This window comes from Dermacentor andersoni, chromosome 2, assembly GCF_023375885.2.
Source record: "Dermacentor andersoni chromosome 2, qqDerAnde1_hic_scaffold, whole genome shotgun sequence".
In the NCBI taxonomy this organism is placed as follows: domain Eukaryota; kingdom Metazoa; phylum Arthropoda; class Arachnida; order Ixodida; family Ixodidae; genus Dermacentor; species Dermacentor andersoni.
In genome coordinates, this window is record NC_092815.1 from 98,816,135 (window position 1) to 98,837,285 (window position 21,151).

Genomic DNA, 21,151 nt, shown 5'->3' on the forward strand with positions numbered 1-21,151 from the left:
GGACTAACCTGTTAGCATATATTTAATGACTAATTTGTTAGTATCAATCTCTGTGGTATCAACCATCATAGCTGTAAGATTTGTGATATAAGCCATACTGAAGGTTGGAATTATTAAAAAGAAAGTATTTCGAAGACTAAGCTAAACACGCTGAATCACGTTACCACCCGCGAATTTTTGAACTGCATCTAAATGCGGCAAGGAAACGCCGGCTTTATTCCTTATTTTCGGGTGGGGCAAACTTGCAAGTTACGTTGCCCGTTGTTTGAAAGTAGCAGTGCGCTGTCTCCACTTGCGAAGCTATGTTTTCTTTTTCTTAACCCACCCACCCACCCACACACACACGCACGCACGCACGCACGCACACACACACACACACACACACACACACACACACACACTAACTCAACTAGAACCAGCTAGAACGATTGCGCAACGCGCTCGCTTCATGTGTTTCTGTCGTTCTGTGACGTGGCCACGCGCCGATTAGCTAGGGCGCGCAGCCAACGCTATAACGCAGCCCAGCGTAATCGCGACTTCCTTGAAACGCAGGCAGACGCTTTTACGATGTACCTCTAGAGAATGGAAAACCCGCTTAATGTGTCGTACGAGGTGTCCGCTACCAGGAAATTCTGCCGATTGATTGCACGTCTTGGCTCCCACAATCAGGAAACTTCAGCATAAAGGAAAAGCAGAACACATACCATGTACAGTTGAGAGCAGAAAAAGTTTGAGGGCCAGAGGTCCAGCTATTTTTTTCTTCGCAGCCTAGGCATAAAGGCTGAAATCAAGCAGTACCGCCTACGTGTGCATGTTTGACCAGCGTCATGCATTAAGAGAATTGACAATTTCAGGTTGCACGGCTGTGCTAAAAAAAATTTAACTTTTCTTTTTTGCTGATGCCGTGGTCTCTAGACTTTTGCTCTCGACTGTAGAGCGGTCCGGTGATGTTGGCAAGGCTGCATTTAACTTGCGGTCGATGCTTGCAGAGCTGCTGTTTGTGCTGATAATATTATGTGTGTGCCACACGGCCACTCCCGATTGCAATCCAGTCTGATCTTCCTAAGCAATTCGGCAGATTTTTTAAACCACACTAAGTAACCACATATATGGATATCCCAGCCAGCTTACTGTCGACAAATTCACATTATTCATATAGATTAAAAAAATGCACAGTGAGCCAAAAAAAAGTGTAACCAAAGAATACTTTAATTCAACAAAAGCAATTAACATGAAAAGGTTGTCAACTTCACTGCTCAGGAAAATTATGCCAATAGGCAACCACATTGAGTACCAGTAAGTATTTCAAGTACTCGGTGAGGCATCAATGAAGCACACTTATTATCATGAAATGAAGCCACACAAGTCTGCCCAGCAGCAAGCTGATCATGACCTTAAATAAACAAAAAGAAAGGAATTCTGTGTTAACAAACATATGTCATTCAAAGAGCTTAAATTCTTTGGCGAGTTTTTTTAACAGCATTTTATGCCAGTGCAGTAAACAAGGACTTTGCTAAACAAAGCAGGTAAAATACATCAAGCTTTACTCTTCATATATTAAAAATGTGTACATGCCAAAACTCTAGCAGTATGTGGCTGTATGCTTTTGGACCTGCCACAAGATGAATGGCGCACTGCTACATTTTTGACCACAGTTGTTAAATATACATTTGCTCGTGCGCAACAGTCACAACAGCTGCAGCATGAAAACACCAACAAACAGCCAGTGTTAGCAGAAGCACCAACTGCCAGCCTTTGACGCCTGTTCACCGAGGCGGATTGCATCGGTGCGGAGGTTCTCCCACAGACCGGGTGTCTGGATGATCTGCAAGATGTTTAAAAAAAAATGCTTTAAGTGGGCATGAATGTACCATTCAGTCTTTACAGCGAAACAAACGGTATAAATAACATTAATTGTGTACGAGTACTTTTGCAATGCTTTATACACATTTCCCTTTTAAGAAAAGGTTAACATATTTTTTGCAGGAGAAAAAAAACTTTTTTTAAAGCTTTATTTAGGCATGCAATGCTAAATGCACCAAACGCTATCGGATTCAGAGAAAAAGCTGAATTCTTGGTGGCTATGGAATGTGCTCTTACTCTGCACACATTCATATTTTGCGCAATCTAAATTCTTGTGTCATCATATAAATTAACATTGGGTTTTCTCTTTTGGCTGAATTGAGGTTCTTGAGCTTAGGTATTGCTTCACTATTACCCAATTAGTGTTCATGAGCTCCTTAACAGAGTTTTTTGGTTTTTCCAGGCGAAAATTGGTGTACAGAATAGCCACATATGGCTCTGCGAGTGTACAGAAGGATAGCGTAAAGTCCAAATTCCTAGAGAAAGAATGATGAATCACCTTTTCTACAAGCTCCTCAAAGGCACATTGGACTCCATCTCTCGTCTTGGCACTGGCTTCAATGAAGAGCATGGAATGCTTCCGGGCATAGTTCATGCCCTGCTCCTTAGTTACCACACGATTTTCATGCTGAGCAAGGTGAACAATAGAGAGAAAGCAGGTTTGAACAAATATGGCAAGTTAATCACTGGCAGTTTAATGGGAAACTCACTTTAGAAATAAAAACAGGAGATAGTGTGACCACTTGTACCGTGTGGTGGTATGGAGGCAGGACATTTGACATAACAAATGTCAAATTGTCCACATTTTTTTTTTTTCATCAGTGGCAGGCAAGCAGGGTGTACCAAACATTCGCACAAGCCAAGATAGATGTGCAAGAAAAATATATCCAAATGACACACAACAGTACCTATTTGCAAGTTGGCTCATCAGCATATCGAATGTTCTCACATTTTCATAATGCAGAGGCCACAGAGGGACAAAATTGCAAGGCTTTCATCTCTCACCAACAGACAAAAGTGCACTAGAAAACCCCTATAAACTTTCAAGAAGCTGGGAAGAGAACAGTTTTAGCACTAGACAAATTTTGAACAGTCACAGCATACATGGTGTCCCAGTGACTAAGGTGTTGCACTGCTAAGCTTGAGGTCACAGGTGCAATCTTGGTTGTGGCAGCTGCATTTTGATGGAGGTGAAATGCAAAAACTCCTGTACTTAGGTTAAAGAACCCCAGTGGACAAAATTAATGCAAAGTCGCTAACTATTGCGTGCCCCATAATCCAATGGGGGTTTTGGCATGTAAAAACTCAAGAATTTACTTTTTTCGTATAGCCACAGTGTATAAATGCATGGCAAATGCATACTCCTGCCATCATCCTACACAAACTTACAATACTAACTTTCATAAAACAAAGCACAAAGGTGCTACGTTCCAATCCTTTCTGTCGTTTTGAGCGCTTTAGTAGTGCTGTACTGTGCATGAACTTCCAATATTTTATGCTCATACCTGTAACAGGTTACTATGGCTACATAATGAATGCCTCTACAATGCCCACAATGAATGCCTCTACAATGAAGACCATTAGAATGAATTTGCCTGTACAACAAAGGAATTTAGGTGTCCCCGATGGCTGATTTGTTGCTTTACAACGTACGCTGCTTACCAGTGCTTTCAGTGCCCTCCGCATGGACATCACCGAGGCGCACTCAGAACTAGCACTAACGGCAGTGCTATCTAAGCACTTGATGGGCATGCTAATGCCATAAGTAGTCCTGCTACCATGATACAGATATCAGTCAACTCGTACAGTTCTTGTTATGATGCATCAGTTGATATGACGGCTTATGAATATGCACATAGTAGCTGATGACGATGTGAAGATGTAATCGTAACTGACAAGCAACAAGGTTTTTAAAGCCATCAAGCGCAGAAAGGGCACGAATATCAACAAAGTCAACAGCAAGAATTCGGCATTGGGTGATCTCAGCTTTACTTTGTGTAGCTCCTGCATTTCTCAACGAAGCATGCCATGAACCTTGGTGCAATGAAGTTGGCTGCACTCGCACATTACGTCAGACCAAGTGTGCACAAATAATTACAAACTCATTTCATTAAGTCTCTCTTGAATTCATGGTAAATAAAGATTTTCTTTTGTCAAATGTGCTTAGCCTGCTATATTGTGAATGGTATGGTGCGTGACCATTACAACAAAGTGACCTGCATAACGGAGGATCTTGGAAGTCCCAAGCACTTCGTTATGAAGGAGTTTCATTGTACGCAGCTATGACATAGTGCTGCTGAGCACAAGGTCATTGGTTCAGTGCCTAGCCACGGTAATGCCATTGTGACGGGGATGGAATGCTGAAGCGCTTGTGTAGTTAAATTTAGAAGCATTTCAAAGAACCAAGTGGCTACGACACTGTGCTCCAAAGTACAAGGTGGTGGGTTCAATTGGTAACTGCGCTCTGACAAGCATGGAATGCTAAAGTGCTTGTGTAGTCATACTAGGCAAATAATACCAGAAATAAGGACAAATACAATAGATTAATGCAAACATGAAGGGGCCTTGTAAATCTGTTCACCTCAATGAAAGTTTGCCTCAGCAAGAGTTATTCTTGGAAAAGGTACCCTATATGTATGGGAAACTGAACAATGGTATTCAGCTTACCAGAGAATTCAGCTTAGCATTGTTCACCTTAAAAGAAAGCCTGTCATAAACAGCAATACAAGTTCTGTAGATCACAGATACCTCTCACTTGCATGGGCAGGTGAAGGTCTATATGATGCAAGAACAGTGTAATGAGCACTTTGCCGGCCCACTGGTTTTCATTCATCCATCATTTGACCCACCTTGTCAATTTTGTTGCCCACGAGCATTTTGACGACATTGTTCCGTGTGCAGTACGTCTCCAGCTCAGCCAGCCAGTGGTCTAGCTTCTGAAACGTGCTGTAGTTGCAGACGTCGTATACTGCACTTGTGTGCCCATGGAGACAAGAGACAGAGAGCACACACCTTAGAGATACCTTACTTCCATGTACAGTTCTTGGCACTATAAGCTGGCAGGCAAGAGGATTGCCCAGAGATTATTAAGTTCAGTGACATTTTTACTACCATTTCTTGAACCTGCACAAAGTGAGAACATAATGCAATATACTTCAGCAGGAAATAAGCTATGTCTTGGAGAACCTACACATTGCCCCTGTTTGGAAGTTATATGAATTTTTATGAACTCTGGTACATGCTTGCTAACTTTGAGGCAAATACAGCAGTAGCCATTTGAACTACAATTCCTGCCACAGAGAAATACACAAAATATGAGTCTGACCACTGCATTCTCCAATACATGGAAGGCTATGAGAACTAACTACTACAAAAACGCACATCCATCTGCATGATACTATAGCTTTGCTTGCAGAGAAAGTTGCAAATAAGAACAGACAAACAAGTAACTTCGTAAAGTAATACTGATTAAGAGAATGACTTAGTAGCAGTTTATACTGAAGTACAAGTCCTTCGATATCGTGGAATGTTATGGCATTGAAGGACTTATCAACAAGCAACTTTCCCGAGTAAAACACAGCCTCTGCTCCATTTTACCACAGCATGATCTCACAATCAGGACCATTTGCTGCAGTACTATTATTGTCAGCTGATAGCTTCCACAGTGCGACAGCTTATTGTGATGCAAACTACAGACATGTTGAAGTTTTGACATGAAATGCAGCTCAAAAAGACAAAACAAAATTTTTGCAATCACTCTCTTTTGAACAGATGCTATACCAACACTTGTGGACAATCAAGTAGCACCCATTCTTTCTGTTCTTGCTATGTTGTGCCATTTTTGGGTCACTATAAAGATCCTCATTAACAGAAATGGAACACTTTGTAAAACAGAAATAAAAACTGCTTCACCAACAACATACCAAGGATTGCACCTTGAGCTCCTCTGTAATAACTTGGCGTGAGAGTGCGAAACCTTTCTGACCCTGCTGTGTCCTGTAATTGAAATCAAATATAAAATCTGAGATTTCATTGAGACCCCACAGTCAAAGGACACATTCACATGATCAATGTGCCAACATATTCCAAACATCACTTCTAAAAAGAAAAGTGCAAAAAGTAGGAGTACTCTTATAATGCAATCATACCCAAATGGCTAACTTTGCTTTGTTCCCATCTACAGTGAGAGTTTTAACTTTGAAGTCGACACCTGCAGAAAGAGAGAAAGGAAACAACGATCAGTTCGAAGCAAAGGCAACAGGTCAGCTCCTAATAAACAATCAATAGATAATCATTTAAAGTAGTCAACTAGTTGCAGGCTACGGCTACACGAGTAAGCTGACAAGCTATTTTTAGTATTTTTTCCCACAAGATTTTCTTACCATATATGACCACTGATGCAGAAATTTTGCCTAACACACCAATCGCCAATGCACAGATACACTTTGTAAATTGTTTGGCTCAAGTCATGCTATTTGTTGAGATAGAAAGAAGAAAGGTGGTATTATCAATATAATTTATGGAAATAATTTTACTGCAAGCCACTACAACACTATACATGCAAATTTAAAGACATAGTCTAACCTCCCCATCCTCCCATCTATCCCTGCTTCCTTCTTAAAGCCCTTTACAAGTTCCAATTGTCCCGAGTTGAGAGAACTCTGCCAAAGCGTTGTGTGGTAGAGACGAAAGCAGAACGCTTAGGTAAGACATACTGGTCTACTTCCAAGGCAAATGAAGGTGAACACATACAACCAGCAGTACAACAACATACTGACTACAGCTTAATTGCAATAAAGTACACTAGGCCGCTGCTTTTAACCCTCTGTGGTGCCATGTTGCCGTTTGGTAATATACATTTCTTGAAATCATAAGAGATGCCCGCTGTAGCTGCAAAGCACTTCCAATGTACAGTCACACTACGCCCTGGTAATGCCAGTCTTAATGTTTGTTTCTTAATTTAGTTAGTTAGTTAAATGGGGTTAAATGAATGACTCATCATCATCATAATCAGCCCATTTTATGTCCACTACAGGAAGAAGGCCTCTTTTTGCGATCTCCAATTACCCCTGTCCTGTTCCAACCGATTTCAAACAGCACCCGCAAATTTCCTAATTTCGTCACCCCACCTAGTCTTCTGCCGTCCTCGACTGCCCTTCCCTTCTCTTGGTACCCATTCTGTAACCCTAATGGTCCAACGGTTATCTAACCCGCGTATTACGTGACCTGCCCAGCTCCATTTTTTTCTCTTCATGTCAATTAAAATATCGTCTAAACCCGTTCGCTCTCTAATCCAAACCGCTCTCTTTCTGTCTCTTAACATTATGCCTAGCATTCTTCATTCCATTGCTTTTTGCACGGTCCTTAACTTGTTCTCAAGCTTCTTTGTCAGTCTCCAAGTTTCTGCCCCATATGTCAGCACTGGTAAAATGCACTGATTGTACACCTTCCTTTTCAATGATAATGGTAAGCTTCCAGTCAGGAGTTGACAATGTCTGCCGTATGTGCGATCCAACCCATTTTTATTCTTCTATGAATTTCCTTCTCGTTATCAGGGTTCCCTGCGATTAATTGACCTAGGTAAAACATACTCCTTCACATTTCACTGTTATTTCACTGTTATTTATTTATTTATTTATTTATTTATTATTTCACATTTCACTGTTATTTCTGGTGCAAGTACTGTTGTAAATTATTGATGTGCTGTTCTTTTACGTGTGTGTATGATAAATACCGTCCCAGTGAAACCGATGTATTATATTGTCGTGCAAATGTTGTTGGAAATTATTTCTGTGCTGTTCTTTTCGCATTTCATTGTAATTCCACTCCTGCTTGGGCCACATTGGCCTGCAGTATTGTGAAATAAATAAATAGAGGCTGACTGGTGATCCTGAACTCTTGGTCCTTTGCCCCGCTATTCATCATTATCTTTGTCCTCTGCGTATTAATCTTCAACGCCACTCTTACACTCTCTCTGTTAAGGTCCTCGATCATTTGCTGTAACTCGTCTGCATTGTTGCTGAATAGAACAATGTCATCAGCAAACCGAAGGCTGCTGAGATATTCACCATCGATCCTTACACCTAAGTCATCCCAGTTTAATAGCTTGAATACGTCTTCCAAGCACGCAGTGAATAGCATTGAAGAGATTGTGTCTCCTTGTCTGACCCCTTTCTTTGTAGGTATCTTCCTACTTGTGGAGAATTAAGGCGGCTGTGGAAGCTCTGTAGATATTTTTGAAGATATTTATGTAAGCAGCCTGTACTCCTTGATTACATAATGCCTCTATGACTGCTGGTATCTCTACTGAATCAAATACCTTTTTGTAATCTATGAAAGTCATATAGAAAGGCTGATTGTACTCTGTGGATTTCTCCATTACCTGGTTAATGACATGGATGTGATCCATTGTAGAGTATTCCTTTCTGAAGCAAGCCTGTTCCTTTGGTTGACTCAGTGTTGCCCTTATTCAATTGGAGATTATCTTGGTAAATATTTTATATAATACTGTGAGTAAGCTAATAGACCTATAATTTTTCAATCCTTTAAGGTCTCCCTTTTTGTGGATTAGTATAATGTTTGCATTCTTCCAGTTTTCCGGGACCCTTGAAGTCGATAGACACTTCGTATAGAGAGCCGCCAGTTTTTCAAGTATTATGTCTCCTCCATCTTTGATTAAATTGACTGTTATTCCATCTTTTCCTGCCACTTTTCTCCTTTTCGTGTCTTGCAAGGCCCTTCTAACTTCCTCGCAAGTTACAGAAGGAGCCTCTGTAACCTGTTCATTACTGCTTCGAATGGAGGCATTCTGACTCCTCTGGGTACTGTACAGGTCAGTATAGAATTCTTCCGCTGCTGTTACTACAGTATACCTTCGAGATTGCTGATGATATTACCCTGCTTATCTTTCAGTGCAGACATCTTGGTTTGTCCTATGCCAAGTTTCCTTCTCACTGATTTCAATGAGACGTTCATATAAGGGATCGCCAGCCGTTTGTGTGCAGGCATGAGTAAGAGCAGGCGCGAGAGAGAAAATCTGGGGGCTTTTGCTCCTTGAATATATGACTCTGCCTAGGCACTACGGAGGAGGTTACTTAGCACATGTTGTAGGCGTTTGTCCCTAAGCATGCCGGCATTGCGGAGTGGGGTCGAGTTTGTTTGGGCTCGCTGAGGCCTGTGCGTGCCAGGGGTGTACAATACCCGTGTCACACGGGCGTTTGGAAGGCCTTCCAACCGATAGTCAGTTGACTCAAAGGTCAAATTCGAGCTGCTACACGGGCGGTTTCGAAGGCCGCCGAGTCAATAGTCTATCGAGTCAACGGAGCACCCTACAACTCTATCGAAATCTCGATGGCCTTTGAGCAACGGAATAGGAAACAGCGCGAACATGCCCCCTCGTTCACAGTGTGCTCGTACTAACGGTTAGAAAGAAGAAATCAAACCAAATGCTCTAAAAATACTATATATGAGTGTTATTCATTATTCAATAAAGTGTTTTTGCCACTTGACATGTGCGAATACACACCAAAACGGCAGCCGCATCGAGCGGCGCAAACGTTGCCGCAGTTTCGCTACTCAACAACTTAAACACTAAACATATATGTTTGGCAATGTATAAACACATTTTTTTAATGTATAAATAAACATAAAAGAAATTATAGTGCTTTTAAATGGTTTGAATGTTGTTTAACTTTTCATGACATGAAAACAAAAATAAAGATCCACAGCGCCACACAATTTTGCGAGAAACGCCTGAACCACTCAACGGCCTTTCAAAAGTGCCGTATAGCAGCGCGACAACTCCTTTGAGTCGATAGGGTTGTGGCGTTTCAAAGGCCGTTGACTGGAAGGCCTTCCAAATGTGCCCGTGTGACACAGGTATAAGATCGGCGGTCCGCTATTGCGGACAGCCAATTTTTTATGCGAACACCCTCTGGCACGCTTCAGCCTCCGTGGCCCGAACCCACAGGCTGCCCTGCTTCCAGCTTTGTTCCCTCCACTACCCCTTGGGTGCCCTAGAGATCCGGCACTGCCTGCTTTGTTATCACCTCAGGTGCTCTCCTGAGGCCTCAGTTTGCCAGTTGCATGTGCCCTCCTGGAGCAGTGCATGTAAAAAATCCAATCTATTGCTGCGACGAAAAAAGTGACCTGTGAGTTATACAACACCAGTCAGAACCTTGCCCCTTCAGACACAGCAATCACCAAATGGGGAGTTCGTGCCCACTGCCTCCCCGCGCGGGCAGCCAGTGGTGGAGTGTAAACTCGACCGCACTCCGCAATGCCGGCATGTCTAGGGGACAAACGCATAAAACACACGCTAAGAAACCTCCTCCATAGTGCCTGGGCAGAGTCATATATTCAAGGAGCAAAAGCCCCCAGATTTTCTCTCTCAAACCATCATCGCCTACTCTGGTGCCCGGGCCACACGGGGGTACAGGGAAACGAAAAGGCTAACGCGTTAGCTTGAGGGTTCACTAACCGAGTGACGGCGTCCTCTTCACCCCAACCACCAACACTATCCCTCACAAAATTCCATCAATTTAAATGCCAAAGACATCCTTGCTCATCAGCGTGGCGTCCGCAGAAAATTCCCGCCGCCTCACCCACAACTTAACGGGGAAGAGGCCGTCGATTGGCGTAAAATACAGACCGGGGTGTTCCCCCATTTAAAATTGCTAAACGCCATGTATCCCACTCGTTATAGGGCCAACTGTCCTTGGTGCGGTGGCATACCTACCCTAATACACATAACCTGGGAGTGCACTAAGCTCCCTCATAGGCCAAATGCCAGTAGGACAATGGAGCAGTGGGAGGCACAGCTCGCCCGCTCCGACCTGGCAGGACAAAGGTCCTTAATTAGCCAGGTCAGGCAGGCGGCAGAGGCCAGTGGGGCCCTGGACTGAGAGGCTCCGACCACCCCTCCTTCAAATCTTTACAATTGCAATAAAGTTTCTCTCTCTCTCTCTCACGCCCGCTCTTACTCGCACCTACGCACAAACGGCTGGCGATCCCCGAAATGAATGTCTCGTACTGATTTCGGGCTGTGTCCATTTTTTACGGCTTCTTCAGCCTTTCTCACATTATAATTTCAAATATCCCTTGTTGTCACTGTGTTGATCAGTTTTGACAGTTCTGCGAATTCTATCTTATATATTGAATTGGACACTTTCATTCTTTGTTGTTTCATTATTAGGTCCTTTGTTACTTGGGAGAGCTTGCCTACTGGTTGCCTTGGTGCCTTGCCTCCCACTTCAATTGCTGCCTCTGAAGCCAGCCTAGCTACGGTTTCATTCATTACATCTATGTCATCTTCATCTCTCTGTTCTAAGGTTGCATATTTGTTTGCAAGTACCAGCCTGAATTTGTCTGCTTTTACCCTTACTGCCTCTAGGTTGACCTGCTTCTTCTTGGCCAATTTTTCTCTTTCTCTCTTCAAACTGAAGCGAATCCTAGCCCTCACTAAACTATGATCACTGCACTTTACCCTACCTATCACTACTACATCCTGCACTATGCTGGGATCAGCAGAAAGTATGAAATCAAGTTCATTTCTTGTTTCACCGTTAGGGCCTTTTCAGGTCCACTTTCTGTTGATATGCTTCCTGAAAAAGGTGTTCATTATTTGCAGCTTATTCCCTTCTGTGAATTACACCCGCATCTCTCCTCTAGCATTCCTAGAATCGACGCCGTAGTTGCCAATTGCTTGTTCACCAGCTTGCTTTTTCCCCATTTTTGCATTGAAGTCGCCAGTTACTACAGTATGCCGTTGTCACTTTTCTCATCACTAATTCAACATCTTCATAAAACTTATCTACTTCATCACCATCTTGACTGGATGTTGGAGCGTAGATTTGTACTACCTTTAATCTATACCTCTTATTAAGTTTGATTACAACTACTGCTACCCTCTCATTAATGCTGTAGAATTCGTCAATGTTGCCCACTATATCCTTATGGATTAGGAATCCTACCCCGTATTGCTTCTTATCTGGGAGACCTCTATAGCAGAGGACATGGCCGTTAATCAGCACTGTATAAGCTTCACCAGTTCTAATTTCACTAAGGCCAATGATATCCCAAACAATGTCTGACAGTTTGTCAAAGAGCCCAGCTTAGCTAGCCTCACTTGACAGTGTTTGGGTGTTAAAGGTTGCCAGGGTCAGTTTCCTTTGGCGGCCTGTCCAGGTCCAGAGATTCTTAGCACCCTCTGCTGCATTACAGCTCTGACCACCGCCTTGGTCAGGTGCTCTGCAGCTGCTGGGGACCGAGGGCCATGGGAATCATGAGGGAGGGAGTGGCCGAATATAGCACCATGGAGGCCAATTCCTATTCTGGTGAGGGAGTGCCTTTGTGGAAGCTTAGTGCTCCTTCCTAATTTGGTTGTACCTGGATTAGTATAGCCCCACTCGCTCTCGGCATCTTTTGCCAGCGTCAGGCGTCACTCCAAGCCTGCAGATGTAGTGCACTGGAGTAGGTGAAATTCAAGCCCACCATCGTCAGATTTAAAAAAAAAAAAAGAATGACTGTTTCTTATGAAAACAATGTATGAACTCCCATGACCTCTGTCATGATCATAACTTTCTTTTTCTCCTTCTGACTTTTTGTGCTGTATGCTTCATGAAAATGTAAGTGAGCACATTTAGAAGCATTCAGGATAATTGGTTCCTGGGTACTTTGTATGACATGCATATGCAGCAAAACAGTGCCATGTTACCAAGTGGTGAAACAACTACACCTTGCTTTCTCATACAGTTAGGTGCTTAAAATTAAAATGCGTGTAAAAAGGGTATGGGGACCATTAGTCAGTCTAAATTGGCTTTAAAATAAATCAGGACATAAAGGGTTTCAGACAAACAAAAGAATTATGAAGATGTGTTGATCTTATCATAAGCTAAGCTTAACAGATGTGCCCTAGGTCTCCCAAAGTAAACAAGGAGCCCCAAACTGTTCAGCTCGACATTTATCCAAAAGGGTGCCTGCCTGCTATAGCTTGAAGTCCTGAACAGATGGCCAATTAGCGTTGCACTATCATTGTTCACACTAAGAAAGCAACTTGAGCCAACAGCAATGCCTGAGCAAGAAATTAGCAGATACCAGCAGCCAAAACAAACTCATTTAATAAAAATGCTCACCTATTGTAGCTGCCAAGTTTGGGTCGAACACATCATCTGTAAATCGGAGCAGTAAACTGTGGGGAAAAGACGAGTTGCATTAGTGCATACTAATGTCAATGGTGCTATGGCAACAGCACATCATGTAATCATACAAGAGGCCACTCAACCGACAACTACTTACCTACTGGCCGATTATCCCAATTGTAATGTTTTATTAGAAAGCAGGCAGTGAAAAAAAATGACGCTACATTATAGCTGATTACAGCTTTAACCATCGTGGTTCTGTGTTGGCCTGGCATTTTTCATTAACGAGGAATAGTACTGTCCTTTTTTCTAAAACATGTGCTTCGTATCTGTTAATTATACCTGCCGGAGTGGCCAGTGGCTATGGCTTTGTGCTGCCCAGCTCAAGGTTGCGAGTTCAATTCTAGCCGTGGTGGCTGCACTTGGATGGGAATGAAATGCAAAAATTCTCATGTTCTTGCGATTTAGGTGCAATTTACAGAACTCCACGCAATAAAAATTAATCCGGACATCCCCATTAGAGTGTGCCTCATGATAAGATCATAGTTTTGGCACGTAAAATACCAGAAATTAATTCATTAAGCTTCTGAGTATAGTATAACATAGGTGCTTGGTTTTCTTTAAACAGAATTGCAGTCCTGTTTGTAAGCAGCATTTACATAAAAGCAAAGGAGCCATAAAACAGACTTAACAACAGAGGAAGTTCCACTCCTACAAGACAACTGTACTTGAAACGTACAAAGTCAACAGAAGCTCTTTACTAGTAACATATAACATTTCCAATGCACGAAGGTGCATAGCAATAATAATAATAATAACAACAACAAAAGGATCAAATTAGTGCCTTGTAAGCACTTCTTTCAGGTGCAAGTAGCACCTCTTTTTAGACTTCTATATTTGCAGCACACCTCAAACTCTTTTCTTTGTAAGTTATACCTTTCTCTGATGCTACAAAGAATGTTTTATGCCTACAATGCCAGCTCAGCTTGGTAGAACACGTGCAAAGGCAGGCACATACAAGAGGCAGAATTCATGTGTAGGCTTTTTTTTATAGCTTGATGCAACACTCAAGTATATGATGATATTCTCTACCATGAATATATCTCCACATTGCAGATTTTTGCAATGCTCATTTAGTTATGAGGAGAGTTGTTGCCTACTTCCACCTCGACTCTTCGCTTTAGACTGCCTTGCCAATTTTCCTGTTTAGTCTTTCGTTCCTTTGTTCACTCCATTCCTGGGTATGGAAGTTCAATAAGGCTTCTCAATTTGCCTAGCCTTCCATCCTTTTAAATGTCTGTGTACCATTACATAGCATTCTTTAATGGGCCACTTCTGCAGGCATTGCTGTTGGCACATCCTCAAGCCTGTGAAGGATTTTTTGTTACACATGCACCCACCACAGTTGTGTTGAACAGAGCCCCTAAAATTAACAGATCTATTGCTCTGGATAGATTAGTAGCTCACATTTTTTGGCGATAATGGTATGTTTATGCTGCGCTTCAATTAATTCAGTGCGAAATGCTTGGGCTCAAAATGATGGGAAAATTTGAATTTGCAAGTGCATTCGTTATATCGAGAATTCACGCAGCGTGCATCGCTATATTTAACTCATAATGGGCCGCTATTATACGCTATTTTCAGAAAATTATGTCATACCTTTTAGGCACTCTGGTTTTCAGTTAAGCTATTTTGCTTACGCTAAACTTGCCGACACGGTATCCGTTTCCAATGCGAATCTGTTCGCGACACGCTCTACTGAAAACTGAAAGCAAGCCACAGCGCGCAGTATCACCTGCTGCTCCAATGAGTCATGGCTAGAATGATCGACAGGCCAATGTTTGACGTGGAGAGTGGGATGAACGGATTACATGCTAATTCGATCTCTAATATAAAGACCATGTCAAACAGTGGCACACACAGACATAACCGGCACATAAACAGCGGAGTTTGGCTATTGGGAAACTCTCGGTTTTATTTTCGTTTTTTTTCTGTCTTTCATCCGAGCGATGCACGTGACGTTCTTCCGACGCACTCGGCAACAGCAATGAATCAAGCGTTATGGTGCAGCTATCACAAAATCCTTAGGCTTACCCGGAAGAAATAACCGATAAGGTAACATCGCAATGACTTGCCATTCTCTCACCTTGATTTCCCGACGTTGCTCTCTCCTATGATGAGGATTTTAAGCGTCGTGAGTACTCCGTCTTCGTCCATGGCCTCTGGTCACTGCGCGAATTTTTCGGGAGGCGCCGATGTAAACATGCGTGCGTTCAGTGGGAAGGGCGAGCAGCTGATACGAGCGAACGCGAGTGGTCGCTGAAGTCGCCACAACAAACATAGTTTATAGGAAGAGTATGGTTACCACACGTGATGGTCATAGAGTTTCCTACAAGTAATTTTGTAGGAAACTCTGTGGTTATGGTTACACAGCACTGAATCAAACCACGTGGTTAGCATATCTGCAGAAAAAGAAAAAAACTACTAAGTCGTTAAAAATAGTATCTGATGGTCATGTAGTGATCATGTAATTAGGTTAGCAAAAGCTACGTATTATTGACACTTTTGTTATTTTTGTATGACTGATAACAACAAATTAATCTTAATTTGAGCTTAATACGCAACTTTTTTGCTATTTCCGTGCTTACCGTCTGCATGCCTTCTGTGTCTCCGTGGCTCCGTCTATGGCTCCGTGCCCTACACCTGATATAGCCTACCACAGCATGCCTAGCAGCATGGCGTTTTTACGCGCGGGTTACCCGCGTTGCTTGCTGTAGTGAACGCGTAGGACTGAATGAGCGGATGGTTTCTGCGCGGTAGTCACGTTTGATGGAAATATTGCTGATGTTATTATGTGGGCAGCTGATAACTGACATGTGATTTCACTAGAGATGTGATAATCGCGGTTGCGCCTGGTCACTCCGAAAGCATGACTTGCTGCGTGCCTTACTGCTCGTCATATACGGGAAAACCAAGACTTGACGGCGAGCCTAGTGTGTCGTTCCATGAGTTTCCCGTGACCGACATTAGAGAAGCATGGATCAAAGCCATCTCACGCGAAGGCAAGGCCAGAGTTTGCTGTGACGGGATCATTTTGAGCCTGCGATAGCCTCCACAGCATCGGCGCCGCATATTTCGAATAGCCTGTGCCAACTACCGTTGAAATTTCTCCTCCACGCAGCTCGTGGATAGCCATGGTTTCATATTTTGGCCATTAGGATGTTAGCTAGCAAATCGATGCTCCTGAAAAGAAATGTGTCGGGACCGTTATTGTAATATTTGGAATGCTGATAAATGGTTGCATGTTGTTTTGCATACGAAAAATTATGTAATTAGCTGATGATTATATTGCGCTTAGTGTTACACTGACGATCTTAAGTGAAGGACAGGACGTGGACGTACGTAGCGCACAGTACGTCCACGTCCTGTCCACTTAAAAACGTCAGTGTAACACTAAGCGCAATATAATCATGAACGTTCAACTAGCCCCCGTCATTGCTTTACTATATGTAATTAGCGTCAAGCATTGGTTGAGATGTTCACTCTAAATTAGTATGACTTAGCTGACGTTGACGTCAAAGAATTAGATTTTCTGTGTTGGACAGCCAGACGTGTCATGGTTGCGTTACTTCCATGTTATCTAGTTTAAGTTGCTTAGAGTTGTGCGTTATGGCAAAAAATTAAAACATAGTATCCTTTCTTCCTTTGCACTGCAGTAAGCCATAATCATACAGGGTGGACATACTTATGAAGAGATATCACGAAGTATTACATTTCCATCCGGTTGGAGATCATTATTTGCAGTAAATTACATAGGCATCATATATTTGTTCTATTACGAGGGAATGTGGGCGCTCTCATTATTAGTAGCAACGAATGCGAATGCACCATCTGTGAAATGGAATTGAACTGTGTGTTCTTGGACCTGTAAATCAATAAAAAGAAAATGTAGAAACACTTTATTTCAACTATTACTTTCTTGGAAACTTGTTGTCATCCCTGTTGAACTGCCTCCCGATTATATTAGTGCCCAAGAAATTCAGCAGAAGTTGATTGCACTTAGTAAGGGGACAAAAGGGAGATTGCAGAGTTGTGACGCATCTGCAAGGTAGACTTGCAATCCTGGCAGTTGTAAGCATGTGTGTGTCGCATCACTTCAACAGAGCGATGATGTGACCTGTTAATACTAAAAGGCAGTGACCACACAAGAGGTGGTGCCACGTAATATCAAGCACTCACTTGCTATTTACAAACATTTATAAATCTTTTATTGTATATTTTTACTGTTACAAAGTACCAAAACCTCAGCACATTTCATGCTAATAATGTGAAGGTTACCTGCCTTGGTAGTGTAATTGCTTTGGCTTGTGCTGCTAAGCCTGAGGGTGCGGGACCGAATTCCAGCCGCATTTCGACAGGGCAAAATGCAAAAACGCCAGTGACCCATGCATTGGGTGCACATTAATAACTCCGACTGGTCAATATTAATCCAGGCTCCCCACAACAGCGTGCCTCATAATCACATCCTGGTTTTGACTTGTGAAGCCCCAGAAATGAATTTTTTAATGTGAAGGAAGAATAATGTAAACACGCAATCTTGTTCCAGGTCCCAACAAGACTTTGTGGCAGCCACACGAGACAGCGAAAGTGTGCAGCATCCACTTCAGGCTGGAGGACTACAAGGACTGCATGAAAGGGCGTCGCTTAAAGCCCAATGCAGTGCCGTCGATCTTTCCAGGATACCCTGCCTACATGCAGCGCTCCGCTGAGTGCATCAGACGGAAGGCTAGCACCCTACCGCATCGGCGCCTTTCAGAAGCTTTTCCTACAGTTTCAACACACCCACCGTAAGTGGAGCTGCTTGACGCAATATGTGCATTTATCACAAGCAGTTACAGTTCAAGAGGAGCTAAAGCAAATCTTACATTGGGTATGTGCTATGGAACATGGTACAGATCATTATTGAACCACTGTGCCAGGTTTCTAAAGCCCCAAATTACCAAATTAAGAACAAGGAAATAGAACAGACAAATAGCAACTTTGTTGGCAAGTTGCAACATTTGTGTTTGTCACTGTTTGTAGTGAAACTTTACGACCTACAGTTGTGCACTGGATCTTATTGTATCCAAGACAGTGACGATTCCAGCCTGCTAGAAAGCATTAACCTCCCTTTATGGTGAAGCAACATGGCACAACGTGTGCGACTGGAAAATGAGCTAACTGGTACAGATATGGCACTTTATTGGTTTACAAGTTCATGTGACGACCAGGTGGAATCAAATCAAAGTACATTTCAGTCATGGCGGATGTGGTGCTCATTTTGAAGAAAGCCTAAAGCTTGTCACTGTGACAATGAAAGTATTATCAGTCATCATTTTTTATGAGAGCTCGTACCCATGCCATTGTTGTGAAAACCATTCTGCGTGGATTCACTAGAATGGTACTGCTCAGACAGACATTCATTTATGTTAATGGCATCCAAGGATATGCGATCGTAATCACCAGGCAAGGTATGAAGGGTGGTGCAGGCAAATACTGGAACATTATTATAGTTCAAGCCATTATAGTCACATATTGTATTCCATTAATTGGAGCAGCTGCAGTTTTCTTTTTTTTTTTGTCAGTCTTATTCTACTTGTGAGGCCAGCACACATTGTGTGCAATGTTCGTACAAGTACCTCTTGCATTTAGGAAAAAAGCTGTTAGGACATGCTTAGAAGCCGGCATGCTTAGAAGGGACACTAAAGGAAAAAGTTTAGCTACATCAATAGATTATTTAGAGGTTTATCATTGTTCCCGCCAGCGCCGGAATAGATGATTTGACGTGACCATGCCTCTATGCTGCTCTCTATGAATCAGTCAGTGCTGACGTCACACGAAAGGTACCATAGCCCACAACAGGTGGCACCACTCAGATTTTCCTTTTTCGTCATTTTTCTTGTTTACAAAAGCTCTGTTCTTGCTATGATGACTTAGTTATTACAGAAGTCTAGCCTTTCAATATAGCCCAACTTCATATTTGACTTTATTGTCCTTATAAACATGAAACGAAAGTCTGGTGTTGATACTTAGTTCAAAGCATTTAAATTCTAAAAAAACAGCTGATGCTGTTGTGCATGTTAGAAGATACACTTACAGTATGGTCCACTGGTAAAAGGAATGCACAAGTGATGGCTTGTCCTTTGAAGCCTGTTGCAGCATTTCTAATACAGAGCTTCCACACTAGCTACAAATAGAAATTAGCTTTATTTATCGACTACCATGTTCAGCCTGAGAATGGTGTAAGACTGTACATTGAAATTGAATCATCGCAACAGCTCAACTTCACAATCCCATGTGAAAGTTCATTTAACAAAATTCACATTTCCAGACATGCGATGTTGCCCTTGTAGACTAGTAACACAAATAAATGTGCATGCTATCCTTTTCCGACTACCAGTTATGTATTTAAAAATGCTGCAAGAGCTGCCTTTCTTTATATTTTCTCTCCAGCAGGTCAAAAAAGCGCCTCCTGTGCGATGGCTCAGATGGTGCGAAGCCATCTGCAGAAACCGCTTCGGCAACCAGTACGAGCGAAGTTGCAGACCCTACCAGCCTTACAGCTAAGAAGCCTTGCAGAAAAAAAAGCATGGCGACGAAAGAACCAGACACCTGCCCCATAGAGCCAACCACACAGCAAACCCTCGAGCGCGTGCCAGCCTCAAAAGATTCTCAGACTCCCGTCTCTTCGCGGCCACTGGTGATCCGAGTGGCAACATGCGGGCAGTGCCCTCCAGTCATGGACGAGTGCAGTGCTTTGAGTGGACTGGATGCACAGTGCCTAGATGAACACAGGACACTTGGGACACAGACAACAATGACTGGAGTGACAATGTCTGCCTTGTGCGACGAGATAAGGTTGCTCAAGCAGAGGTGCCACGATTTACAAAACCAGCTCAACAAATCACATGCTGAAAACTGTCAGTTAAGAATGAAGATTCGCTCTAACCAGGGGCCTTGCGGTACGTGATGGCTTGATACTTCCACCGGCTCTATCTCAGACGGTGAATTTCTCCAGACCTTTACCATGTGCACACATGCTCTGGAAGAGTTGGGATGTTTGCATATATCAGAGCAACCCATTACGACTTGTTGCTTTCAGAAAGTCACTTGTCGCAGCTTCTTTTGGGGCTTGTTGGCATTCCAAGCATCTTTTCTTTAAAGAAATGCTAGTTCAAATGATTCGATATTGATCTTTTTTGCCTTGTATTTAAAAGATGCATCCGAGTCCCAAAACCTGCGTGTAACAATAATGCACTTTATTTTTAATTGAAACAAGGCCACTTTTAAATAAATGCCTTGGATGAAATGTTTTGCTGGCTTTGAAATATTTTTGGACAAGTCAAGCGACTTGTCTGGCTTGTGTTGAGAGAGCGATCTGCTTGCTTTCCTGAAATATGGGCCATGATAAGTTAAAACTATTCCAATCTGTTTTAATTTAAAATCAGCCATTAGCCCTCTCTGGTAGGTGAAAATGGCTTGGGTACTTGGCTGGGCCGCAGCCTATATAGGCTGGGCCACAGCCATTTGCTAATGGCAGATTTGGAAAAAACACAGATTGGAATAGTTGCAAGTTATCCCGGCACTGGTCACCTCGGTGCATTGACAAAAGTGCTTGGCATACTATTTGCTATCGTCCTGTCATTGATTCTACTGTGCATACTGTTTATACTGTGACGAGTGTCAGAAGTCACCTTGTTTAGCATCGCTGTCAATAGTCGCACGAGAACAAAATATTATAGATTTCTTGTGTGTGCACCAATATTTTGCATTGAACTAGTTTATTTTGATCCTCAAGGGTTATACAGTGCATTAAACCAGCTAGAAGTGGTCTATCGAATGTGAAGTTTTGAGAATCCTTGTTACACTGAACACTTGTATCTAATGCAGCCACTGCTGAACTAGCAGTTGATATGCGAGATGAAATTACCTGTGCTTGTTGCTTGGCTTTATCAATGCTAATTGCACAACATAAAGAGCTATACACAATGCTTCTCAAAAATTTTAAGTTACAGTTGAAGCTTGTTATAATGAATTTGCATCCTACATGAAAATGCTTTGCTATATCTGGTATTCATTAAAAGCATAGATTCGTTACACGCTGATATCAG

General features: G+C 42.5%; 2 protein-coding genes across 2 annotated transcripts; one reads left to right on the forward strand and one right to left on the reverse strand.

Annotated features, from left to right (window-relative positions):
* Positions 1 to 1,186: 1,186 nt before the first annotated feature.
* Positions 1,187 to 15,368, reverse strand: LOC126541571 (ras-related protein Rab-18-like). Its single transcript, XM_050188386.3, has 7 exons — positions 15,148 to 15,368; positions 12,996 to 13,051; positions 6,012 to 6,073; positions 5,787 to 5,859; positions 4,713 to 4,831; positions 2,363 to 2,491; positions 1,187 to 1,825 (listed from the first exon to the last, which is right to left on the reverse strand). Exons 1-7 carry the CDS (start codon positions 15,216 to 15,218, stop codon positions 1,730 to 1,732), a joined length of 606 nt encoding a protein of 201 aa, XP_050044343.1. The 5' UTR covers positions 15,219 to 15,368; the 3' UTR covers positions 1,187 to 1,729.
* A 341-nt stretch (positions 15,369 to 15,709) lies between these two features.
* Positions 15,710 to 21,145, forward strand: LOC126541565 (uncharacterized). Its single transcript, XM_050188378.3, has 3 exons — positions 15,710 to 16,063; positions 17,608 to 17,848; positions 19,497 to 21,145. The coding sequence occupies exons 1-3, from the start codon at positions 15,931 to 15,933 to the stop codon at positions 20,008 to 20,010; spliced, it is 888 nt and encodes a 295-aa protein (XP_050044335.2). The 5' UTR covers positions 15,710 to 15,930; the 3' UTR covers positions 20,011 to 21,145.
* Positions 21,146 to 21,151: the final 6 nt, after the last annotated feature.